Source organism: Corythoichthys intestinalis, chromosome 4, assembly GCF_030265065.1.
Source record: "Corythoichthys intestinalis isolate RoL2023-P3 chromosome 4, ASM3026506v1, whole genome shotgun sequence".
NCBI lineage: Eukaryota > Metazoa > Chordata > Actinopteri > Syngnathiformes > Syngnathidae > Corythoichthys > Corythoichthys intestinalis.
In genome coordinates, this window is record NC_080398.1 from 46,089,442 (window position 1) to 46,102,156 (window position 12,715).

General features: G+C 37.2%; 1 protein-coding gene across 4 annotated transcripts in view; it reads right to left on the minus strand.

Moving 5' to 3' along the window:
- The window catches only part of nbeal2 (neurobeachin-like 2), a 101,282-nt gene that overhangs the window by 71,725 nt on the left and 16,842 nt on the right, over window positions 1-12,715 (minus strand). For all 4 annotated transcript variants that reach the window (XR_009062923.1, XM_057833635.1, XM_057833634.1 and 1 more), the window contains exons 2-4: window positions 3,132-3,220; window positions 2,787-2,951; window positions 2,350-2,431 (exon numbers count right to left, since the gene is read on the minus strand). Coding sequence is in view for 3 of the 4 variants with exons in the window: in XM_057833635.1 (XP_057689618.1) it covers window positions 2,350-2,431; window positions 2,787-2,951; window positions 3,132-3,220 (336 nt within the window). In the remaining variant the exon portion in view is untranslated. The remainder of the gene's footprint in view (window positions 1-2,349; window positions 2,432-2,786; window positions 2,952-3,131; window positions 3,221-12,715) is intronic.

Here is a 12,715-nt window from a genome sequence, read left to right on the forward strand (position 1 = left end):
AAGTCCGTGTTGCCCAATGACAGCCCCAAAACAGCACTGCTCTAGAGGAGATCTGCATGGAGGAATGGGCCAAAATACCAGCAACACTGTGTGAAAAGCTTGTGAGGAGTTACAGAAAACGTTTGGCCTCCGTTATTGCCAACAAAGGGTACATAACAAAGTAGTGAGATGAACTTTTGGTATTGACCAAATACTTATTTTCCACCATGATTTGCAAATAAATTATTTAAAAATCAAACAATGTGTTTTCTGTTTTTTTTTTTTTTCCCCACATTCTGTCTCTCATGGTTGAGGTTTACGCATTTTGACAATTACAGGCCTGTTTAATATTTTCAAGTGGGAGAACTCGCACAATATATATATGTACAGTGCCTTGCAAAAGTATTCGGCCCCCTTGAATCTTGCAACCTTTCACCACATTTCAGACTTCAAACATAAAGATATGAAATTTAATTTTTTTGTCAAGAATCAACAGCAAGTGGGACACAATAGTGAAGTGGAACAACATTATTGGATAATTTAAACTTTTTAAACAAATAAAAAACTGAAAAGTGGGGCGTGCAATATTATTCGGCCCCTTTACTTTCAGTGCAGCAAACTCACTCCAGAAGTTCAGTGAGGATCTCTGAATGATCCAATGTTGTCCTAAATGACCGATGATGATAAATAGAATCCAAATGTGTGTAATCAAGTCTCCGTATAAAAGCACCTGCTCTGTGATAGTCTCAGGGTTCTGTTTAAAGTGCAGAGAGCATTATGAAAACCAAGGAACACACCAGGCAGGTCCGAGATACTGTTGTGGAGAAGTTTAAAGCCGGATTTGGATACAAAAAGATTTCCCAAGCCTTAAACATCTCAAGGAGCACTGTGCAAGCCATCATATTGAAATGGAAGGAGCATCAGACCACTTCAAATCTACCAAGACCCGGCCGTCCTTCCAAACTTTCTTCTCAAACAAGGAGAAAACTGATCAGAGATGCAGCCAAGAGGCCCATGATCACTCTGGATAAACTGCAGAGATCTACAGCTGAGGTGGGAGAGTCTGTCCATAGGACAACAATCAGTCGTACACTGCACAAATCTGGCCTTTATGGAAGAGTGGCAAGAAGAAAGCAATTTCTCAAAGATATCCATAAAAAGTCTCGTTTAAAGTTTGCCACAAGCCACCTGGGAGACATACCAAACATGTGGAAGAAGGTGCTCTGGTCAGATGAAACCAAAATTGAACTTTTTGGCCACAATGCAAAACGATATGTTTGGCGTAAAAGCAACACAGCTCATCACCCTGAACACACCATCCCCACTGTCAAACATGGTGGTGGCAGCATCATGGTTTGGGCCTGCTTTTCTTCAGCAGGGACAGGGAAGATGGTTAAAATTGACCGGAAGATGGATGCAGCCAAATACAGGAACATTCTGGAAGAAAACCTGTTGGTATCTGCACAAGACCTGAGACTGGGACGGAGATTTATCTTCCAACAGGACAATGATCCAAAACATAAAGCCAAATCTACAATGGAATGGTTCAAAAATAAACGTATCCAGGTGTTAGAATGGCCAAGTCAAAGTCCAGACCTGAATCCAATCGAGAATCTGTGGAAAGAGCTGAAGACTTCACTCTCCATCCAACCTCACTGAGCTCGAGCTGTTTTGCAAGGAAGAATGGGCAAGAATGTCAATCTCTCGATGTGCAAAACTGATAGATACATACCCCAAGCGACTTGCAGCTGTAATTGGAGCAAAAGGTGGCACTACAAAGTATTAACGCAAGGAGGCCGAATAATATTGCACGCCCCACTTTTCAGTTTTTTATTTGTTAAAAAAGTTTAAATTATCCAATAAATTTGGTTCCACTTCACGATTGTGTCCCACTTGTTGTTGATTCTTGACAAAAAATTAAAATTTTATATCTTTATGTTTGAAGCCTGAAATGTGGCGAAAGGTTGCAAGATTCAAGGGGGCCGAATACTTTTGCAAGGCATTGTATGTATGTATGTATAATGGCATTTTCATTGTTGTTGTTTTTGGTTAATACAAAAACCCGTGGGATATAGCAGAGAGAGTACTAAAGCCAATCAAGTTTGTCTTAGCCAGCAAAAAAAAAGATTTGTGCAGCCGCACCATCTGTATATCAATCTTCCTTCACTATATAGCAATAATTAATGTGGCAGTTATACCGTGCGACTGTGTGGTTTACATACTGTACATCCCAGCATCTACATATAGCTTGTGAGGTTAGAAGTACAATGAAATTGAATTATTATTCACTATTTGACTTTGTCAAGTACACATCTTCATTAAAACAAAACTGCTATGAACAGTTTCCAATTCCATTTATAAATACCATACCTGATGCAAACAAAAATTCAAAAGCTTGATCGTTTCAAAAACAAAACCAGGAGTCTTCTCTGGATCAATGTTCTCCATGTTTCTAGAAGTTGAATAAAATGCAGTATTAGGAAAGTCTGCAAAATGGCCATCCATGGTAAAGAGCATAGTATATGTGCATAATAAAAGGGAGAACTTCCTGATGCACGGTTGCAGCCTCTTTGCACAATTCATGTCGCAATGTCAGGACAAACAAAATAACTGTAATTTGTCAGCTTCCCTTATAGCAACAATGAAAGCTATCATTTTTATTTTTTGTTTGTTTTTATTCATCTTTGGTAACATCGTCTAAACGTCTCAGCACTACTTCTGTCATTATATTCTATCATGACACTACAATCTACTTTATTTCACACTTATACAAGAAAGACAGCACCACCACTGAGTATCAAACTTACCTGCAGACAATGATGAAGAATTTTATGAGGAGTAGAGGGTGGGGGGTGTTACTGATATGGTCATGGGTGTTTGACAGATGTGATGCACTTTGCCAAAGCTGTGTGCTGAGGAACACCAGGACCTCTTTGGGGAGCAGAGGCACCTCAGAAGTGCACTCCTCCACTCTGGAAGGTGAAGGGATGGGTGGTATAGGGGAGGAGAAAAAGGTGTCCTCACAGAGGAAGTGTTTGGGTATAAAATAAACATTTCAAAACAGACGGTATCTTTGTAAGAAGCCAAAATTCATTCTGCTTTGGGAATGGAGGATGCTAAGCAGTTTATGTCAAAAGATAAGAGCTTCTTACCTCCGCGGCTCGAGTGAGTGCACATCTATGAGCCTTTCAAAGGATGCTACAAATGCATCAAGCCACTGTTGCAGATAACTCACATCTTTCTACAAGGGGAGAAAAAGAAGCAGCAACAATTTAATGCCTCAAAATACATCGGAAATGACTACTTGCAGAATCTTTGAAAAAAAAAAAAAAAAAACAATGCCAGAGCTTTATGAGAAATTCTTTCACCCTTAATTTTAACTGTCATATGCACTGGTGTTCAAGTTTACAGTTTAATGAGTTTATATTTGTATTAAAATGTAGTGGGTCAGTGTTTAATGGCAAGGTGATAGAAGCCTCTATTAAACTAATATGAAAACTAATCCAATTCATAATTTCATGCACTAATGGTTTGAACAGTAAATGTGGGCTAACTGTATCAGTGTAAAATGCCTCACTATAAGGCCAATCAATGAAAAAAATGATTGTGAAATGTCATGATAAATTAAAATTAAAGGACGTAATATATTGATATGCCATTAATGGAACATATTTTACAAGTACTTAAGGTGAAATAAGTCACAAAATGTGTACAAAACATGGTTATGAATGTTTAAAACTTTATAAAATAAATGCATTTATAGTGTTTATATACTGTATTTGTTTGCATTGACAAAATAGACACAAGTAAGATCAGTCCTATTTTATAACCACAGTGGAAATCCTGATAAACAATAGATATGTGATACACTGACATCAGCTAATTAAACAGGCTCAGTCATGTCAAAACCAAAGCAAAACTAGAAAACACCCGCTAACCAAAGTGCCACACCTACTGTCAGCCTTCTGAACTAATTATTTTGACAGAATTTTGCACAGCGATTTAACTGAGAGTGAAAAATGATACTTTTTTTCCTTTTCAAAACTTGGATGTTCAACTCAACAGCATTGTCAACAACAACAATTTGTAACTACGCCATCAAAATTAGTTGCATTGCAACATATGGCTGTTTTCCAAGCATTTAATTCAGTAGTAGGCAATGAATGATAGGGATCAAAAGAATGCGATCCAGGTTTTGAAAAGTGAACAATGTCTGACAATTTCATAGACAACCCAACGCAATGTTTATACAAGAATTGTCCTGGCTGAGCCACCAATTACAGGAAATTATTGCAAGGACTCTGTGGCAAAGAGGGAGACAATATTGTCCTTATTACAAGTCTGTATGCGGTAATTTTAAGCTAGGTTTTGCTGCTGAATGCATACAACAGCTTATTTGCATAGAAAATGTATTTAATAAGCTTTTGTGAACCACATCCTTCCTGTCTTCCCTCCTCACGCGACCTTTGTTTTAGACCCACATAAAGAACACAATGTCTTTTAGGTCATGATTGTAGGTCAAAACTTTCAACAGACTTCTTAATGATTTTTTGCAAGTGAGAACTTGACATAGCCGTAAGAACCAAGGACATGGTATCGAAATAGCGACACAATAGACACCAAGAAATGTTCCTTGATGTGCTGGATGATAGAATAAAGAAATCACTGAGGTTAGCTGAGCATACATAAAGGCTGTGATTGTGAGGAGGGATGTCTTTTAGATGCCTGAGCGCAGACATTAGTTATTTAGGATTGACTCAAAGTATAAATATAGATATATAGTCGATGAAATATTGCATAACACTGCATCTGGAGCTTCCCTTAAGATGACACGCACTCTTTTCGAATTGTTACAAATTCAGCAGTCTGACACAAAGCGTCATTTCATTGTGACTGTATAATGAATTGGCACAGTTCCACAAATAAGTAATGCACAACTAATGCATTTGACATAAACACTGCATCCATGTCTTTTCCTAATTTCTTTATTCTATTGAAGTGTACATTACCAGCTGACATGGACTTAAAAGCCAGTCCATCTTTCATTGTATAAGTCTGGTCATGAGAATCCTGCTACACAGTCTCAGATGTGTCCATGCTGGTCCAGTTTCACAGCTCATTTCTACGCAGCAAGCACCCTCGATTCTTAGTGTCCCAACACAAGGCAACCAACCAGGAAATGACATCTCACTTTAACTTGTTTCCTTCGTACATGACAAGCCCCTTCCTCTTCTGCATGTTGTGAGCAAACATGAGGGACGTCAAAATAACTTTTTAAAAAAGTCCTCAGCACAAACAATGCTGTGGGACCCTATTTACTGGATGACTTAGACGAGCATACATTGACTGAGTTGTGTGTTTCAGAACTAAGTCAAATTAGCCCCCTCCAATTTTTTTCCCAACCCTTTCAGGGACAATGGTCACTACAGTGGAAAGCTATTCAAAATTTGACAATTAAAACCTTTAACACTTTGTAGGACAAGTGAATATTTTGGGGAATTTATTGTATTTATTTATTTTTGACATTAAAGACCTTTAATCCTTTATAAGGCAAGTGACTAGATTTTTTTTTAAGTTAAGACCTTTAACTCTTTATAATGCAAGTGTCTATTTTTGGTCACAAAAAAAACATTGTGGAAAAAAAAATTTAATTTTGTAATTATTCATCACAATTGTGTTTTACTTGATTCATTCATTCATTCATTTTCCATGCCACTTTTCCTCACGAGGGTCACAGAGGTGCTGGAGCCTATCCCAGCTAACTACGGGCAGTAGGCAGGGGACACCCTGAACTGGTTGCCAGCCAATCGCAGGGCACATGGAGACATACAACCATTCACGCACACACTCATACCTACGGATAATTTAGAGTGTTCAATCAGCCTACCATGCATGTTTTTGGGATATGGGAGGAAACCGGAGTTCCTGGAGGAAACCCACACAGGCACGGGGAGAACATGCAAACTCCACAAAGGAAGGCCGAAGCCCGGGATTGAACCCTTGATCTCAGAACTGTGAGGCAGATGTGCTAACCACTCAGCCACTGTGCCGCTTTGTTTTTATTTTAATATAATATAAAAAATATATAGTTACTTTGGGCCCCAAGTACCGCTCTAAAGGTAAAAGATAAAAACAAAAATCATAGTATTCTTATTGCATGCCACTGATGGCGATAGAAATCCAATTCATTTAAACTGGGAGGACTGGCTGATGTTTCATTGCCATTGATGGTTCTAGACATCCAGTCAAAATGGACTGGGAGGTGTGAATGAACGTTCATTCATTCGCCCCTCCCAGATTGGAAGTTTATCGCCATTAATGGCAGCCAATGAGTGCTTTGTAAGGGTTGAAAAATAATACTAATAATTAGAGATGTCCCGATCGATCGGCATCCCGGTCGATCGGGTCCGATCACGTCATTTTCAAAGTATCGGAATCGGCAAAAAAATATCGGACATGCCTTTTTTAAATATATATATTATGGCTGTCAAAATTATCGCATTAACACGCGGTAATTAATTTTTTTTAATTAATCACGTTAAAATATTTGACGCAATTAACGCACATGTCCCGCTCAGACAGTATTCTGCCTTTTGGTTTTTTACAGAAAGGCTTTTTGTGCTGTCTAACAGCGAACTCTTGTGGTCGCTTTGCGACATGGTTTATTGTTTTCTTGCCAGTTCAATATGGCTGCACGACGTCTCGGGCTGACGCCTACGTTGTAATGTTGTGCTTATATGATCCTTGGACAAGATTTGTCCGTAAGTATGGTTGTTGTAAAGAATGTACATATTATGTTAGTAGCGAAATGTTATATTTTTTGTATGAGACGCTTTTTGTTTATGTTTAGTGAACCTGTATAGCGTGCTAAGCTAAAGTTGTTGCTAATACAATGCTTGTGTACTTTTTTTTTGTAGTTTTACAACGGTCTAAAGAGGACAATGGTTTGAGGCCATTTTATTAATAAATCAGATGAAAAAGGAAGAAGTCTGATTATTAAGGCGTCGTTCACTAGCTGTCTAGCTTTGGAAAAAGTAGACGCCTCGGAGTGAGGACAGCATAGACAGATTTAAATGACAGTAGAGTGAAATGCCCACTACAGTCCTTATGTACCGTATGTTGAATGTATATATCCATCTTGTGTCTTATCTTTCCATTCCAACAATTTATTTTACAGAATATATATATAATTTACAGAAAAATATGGCATATTTTATAGATGGTTTGAATTGCGATTAATTGCGATCAATCACGATTAATTAATTTTTAAGCTGTAATTAACTCGATTAAAAATTTTAATCATTTGACGGCCCTAATATATATATTTTTTAATTAAATCATTTTCTAATTGTATTTAACGTTACAGACATAATATGTTACACTCATCCAGAGTCTTTAGTTTAGGCTTAAGGTAGGGTTATCAAATTTATCCCGTTAACCGCGGTAATTAATTTTTGAAAAAATTTATCACATTAAATATTTAACGCAGTTAACGCATGCGCTGCACGACCCACTCACGCATTGTCCCGTTCAATCTGTAATGGCGGCGTTTTACCTATATATAGAGCTAAAAGGCAGCGTAAAATGAGTAGAGTGAATTTTGGCAGCCTTTGGAGCCTTTTTTTAATTGGCTAAAGCCTTACAATCCCTCTCCCTACGATTAGAAATATCGTGGGAAGCAATGTGGGGAAGAAAGGTAGTAATTGATCTTTTTCTTAACACCCTATGTTATTTCCCAACACAGAGAAGATATATCAATTGGTACCACTACGCACAGTCATGGTTGCACTTCCTATCATGCATTTGGGCAGAACAGTTAAACAGCTACAGTATCATTTACTGAAAGCTCAACAAATACACTAGATGGCAATATTTAGTCGCAATATACAAAGTCACATTTATCCTTTAAGAATTACAAGTCTTTCTATCCGTGGATCACTCTCACATAAAGAATGTTAATAATGTAAATGCTATCTTGAGGATTTATTGTCATAATAAACAAATACAGTACTTATGTACTGTATGTTGAATGTATATATTCGTCCGAGTTTTACTCATTTTTTTCTTGCATTGCCAAAATGTATATGATCGGGAAAAATTATCGGGAATGATTGGAATCGAATCGGGAGCAAAAAAAAAAGCAATCGGATCGGGAAATATAGGGATCGGTAGATACTCAAACTAAAACGATCGGGATCCGATCGGGAGCAAAAAAACATGATCGGAACAAACCTAATAATAATCATAATTCATGTATGAAAAGGTTAGAGTACTGACTCAAGTAGTTACCTGTGAATTCTTAAATAATAATGCCATTACCTCTTGCAATTGTGATTAAAATGTGTTTTTATTTGGCCAAATGTTGTTCAGGATCACAAAACAAATTGTTCTTGAATATGGCACTAGTTATACAGTATAACAGGGGTCCCCAAACTTTTTCCTGTGAGGGCCACATAACCCTTCTCTTCTCTGATGAGGGGCCGGGGTCAGTTTGTAACAGAAAAAGTGTGACGATTGCAGAAGTGCCTAAATGTAAAAATGTATTGTTTTTCAGAAAGCCACAATCAAATAACCCTTTCTGGATTCTTCACGGAACCAAAGTAAATAAAATAAAAATGATATAATATAATATAGTATAATATAATATAATTAGGGCTGTCAAACGATTAAAATTTTTAAGCGAGTTAATCACAGCCTAAAAATTAATCGTAATTAATCGCAATTCAAACATCTCTAAAATATGCCTTATTTTTCTGTAAATTATTGTTGGAATGGAAAGATAAGACACAAGACGGATATATACATTCAACATACTGTACATAAGTACTGTATTTGTTTATTATAACAATAAATCAACAAGATGGCATTAACATTAATATTCTGTCAAAGCAATCCCTGGATAGAACGACTTGTAGTTCTTAAAAGATAGATTTTAGTACAAATTATAGAAATTTTATGTTAAAACCCCTCTTAATGTTTTCGTTTTAATAAAATTGGTAAAATTTTCAATCAAAAAAATTAACTAGTAGCTCACCATTGTTGATGTCAAGAATTACACAATGCTCATGGTGCATAAAATCAGTCGCACCCAAGCGCCAGCAGAGGGAGACAAAAACACAAGTAACAAGTGGACATGACACTGCTGTCATTTTAATCTGTTTGAGCGGGGCATATGCGTTAATTGCGTCAAATATTTTAACGTGATTAATGAAAAAAATTAATTACCGCCCGTTAACGCGATAACTTTGACAGCCCTTAATATAATATAATATAATACAATATAATATAATCAGGGGTGCACATAATTTTTTTGCCCAGGTTCTCAGAGGAGGACCTGGAGATGTGACTTGGTCCTCATTGAGCTTGAGAGCCGACCCACCTGATGCGATAAATTTATGACAAGCTTTACTTAGAGCCAATTAACTTTGATTAATTATATTAACAGTTAATGCTTGATTAACATCAACTGGCACAACAAAATTGCCATTACTTTGAAGTGAAATGTAAAGAAATAAACATAAAAGCACCAATTCAAAATAAAGGGCATTATGCGGCTCCCACATTAACTCCAAGCCTTTTTAAAAGTGGGATGTCCTCCTCATAAGACCTCATTGAACGTGTATGTTTAGCTTTGTAAAATGCGAGCAAAAACACGTTTGTCAGTGCATGTCGCTGTTCATTACCTTTATTCCGCCCTATTCCGCCACATGTCCATAGGGCGAGTGGGGTCCTGTTTGACATCGATAGTTTGCTTAATTGCCACATGCTCTCTGTTTTTTTTCGTGCTTTTCAAAGTTTGGATGGCTGAAATTCTTTGACCCTACATAAAATGCGTTGCTCTAATTGGCGACATTGGGATTCTCACGGCACATTTTGTACCGCATTTCCGTGCGAGCATCATTCACTTCTAGCCATGGTACCTCCTGTAGCCACTTTTCAGCAAAAGTCCTTTTTTTCGGTAGCTCCGGTGACGTCTCTGCAAAAGCGTATGGAAGCCGTTGAGGGCCAGCGCGTTTGTCTACGTCCAGTACGCATGTGCGGACCACTTATGTGCACCCCTGAATATAATATAATATAATATAATATCATGTAATGTAATATAATATAATAATACTGTATTAATTAAATAGATAATAACCAAATAACCATTGCTCAGTTCTTCACAGAAAAAAGCCAGGACATAAATAACTCTATTGGAAAAAAAAAAAAAAAAAAAAAATTTTTTTTTTTTTTTTTTAACAATTTTTTTTTTTTTTTTTTTTGTTCAGGGGGCCGGACCAAATGTGGCTGCGGGCCGTATCCGGCCCGCGGGCCGTAGTTTGGGGACCCCTGCAGTATAATTTTCTAATGATACCTTAAAAAATAACGACTATGAAGAACACTTTTGTTCATTCATCCAGAAGAATAACCTGGTTGTCACACAATTGTGATGTATTGATCACAAAGGTGTTTGACAGGATTCTTCAACACAAAACTCCCACGAGCATGGATTTATGAACCTTGCTTTGTCAACTGGTTCACAGACATGCTAGAAGAAAAATGTCCGTCCACAAACTTTTCTCACAAATGTACAAACACAGAATTGTTCGAAATTGTTGTTGTAAACCCATGATTGAGAATTCACATCCGATTATCTGTTTGGATTTTTGTTGTCAATTGCTGTTGTAAATTCAGTTCATTTACGTAATGGTGTGAATTTTCTGCCGAATTAAAAATCTGATAACAAAAAGGAAATGTTTGTTGATAAGAGGTTAAATCAGGGGAAGTCCCTTTAGAATCATGATAACCTGCAATTTTCAGACTGCTACTCCCCTGCCATATTTATGGATTTTTGCAGATCAACGAGCTACATATCTTTAGGTGTAAATAACCTACATAACATGTTCAATGTGGACGGTTTATAATCCAGCATAGTTTATATGTGTACAAAAACTGTTTTCTTGTAAACTGTAATGAGTGTGGCTTATTACACCTAACACTTTGAAAATTACAGTAATTTATTAAATAGTAATCTAAGGAAACACTGATACTTTGAATATTTTCCAGTGACTGACCATGTGATCTGTGGTCATGAAAAGGCCAAACTAAAAAACACTATCATTACTGATGTGACATGCCCATTGAGGTGTGTCAACTCCAGTCATGTATTAGCTCTGTCTGCAGCTGCTGCTTGACATTCTGCTTGGCTCCATATCCCTGCTTTAGTGGCAGCAAAGAGCACTTTGATTGTCCTGCTTGCCTGCCCTCGTGCTGGTAAAGAGTTCAGAAACCACAAGCATCATGTGAGCTGCATGTGTTTTTCTAGTCCAGTGTTTCCTAACCCTTATTGGGGCAAGGCATTAATTTCACATTATAAAAATCATTCGACACATCAACAAAAGAAAACGTCACAAAAATTACGAATACTGAAATAATGATGATCTTGTTTTAATTTACTCATGAAATGTATTTAGTCGGAGTGAGACACAAAGCAGATGTTGTGGCACAAAGCCGTGAATTATTTAGATGGATGAATGGCAACAGGTGGCTACACATTTATTGTCCCTTCCTCTGAGAGAATAATACTTCTGCTGCCTGTCACGGTACATTGATGGCATTGGTAGACGAACAAAGATATATTTGTAATTCAACAACAGTAATTTAATAAATTAAGAGAAATTTTATTAGATCATTTCCAAATACACTATCATGGCAAACTAATAGAATCACGGGTCTATCGAAAATATAACAAACAAACAAAAGCCAATAAACTGTGTGTTGCAAATGTAACTGGTTTATTACACTCCTCATTACAAATATTGCAGTGCAGTTCTCAGCTATGAGGATGAACAGAGCCATGATGCCATCTTGGTCACTTTAATTAGTCCCTTGCAACCACTTAGGCCAATAATCACAAGATAATCACCCAGTATTTCTCAGGCTAAAACGTTATTATTATACTAAGTCCAGACTGTCACACAGCCACCGGAAAGATACCCACCCCCTTGCATTAACATTTGGAAAGATCTCATATGGTAAGTCAGCCTATTGATCTGTGAGCGGCCAACAAAAACAAATAAAACACAACATAACCAATAAGATACTCAGCATTTAGTTCCCATTTTGTTTCAAAAACGAGTGTGTTTCTAATTAAGCAGTCAGGAGGAAAAAAAGAATATAAAAAAAATCATGTGTTCTTTTGAAATACACGAGCCATGACTTTAGTGGGTTTTGTTATTAGTTGGATGATTTTTATTTGTCTTGAGATACGAAAACAAAAATGTGATATATGAATGCGCTTCAGAACCCACTGTTACTGTAGATGCCGTTGGCTTAGGTCACACCATTCAGCCATGATCAATAGACTGGTTTTATTGCAGTAGAAGTATAACATCAGTCCGTGGTGCTAATGCATTATAAAGCCAATTTTACATCCACCACTAAATTCAAGAGGAGAAAAACAACGAAGGAAAATAGTAAGATGTGTTTTGAACTTGTCACTACCCAGTCGTGGAGTGCTATCGGATAGTGAGGGATTGCTACTGCGCATGCACGAACCGACGTCACTTCCTCTTCAGCAATAACGGCAGATCTAGATATGTATGTGATAGGCCTGAACGATATATCGTTTAAACATCGCCATCGCGATGTGCGCATGCGCAATAGTCCCATCGCAAGGACGTGCGATAGTTTTTTCATTTCATTTTTTTAAATCCACAAACGTTTGTTTTGAGCAAGGAGCGAGAAAGAGAGTGCA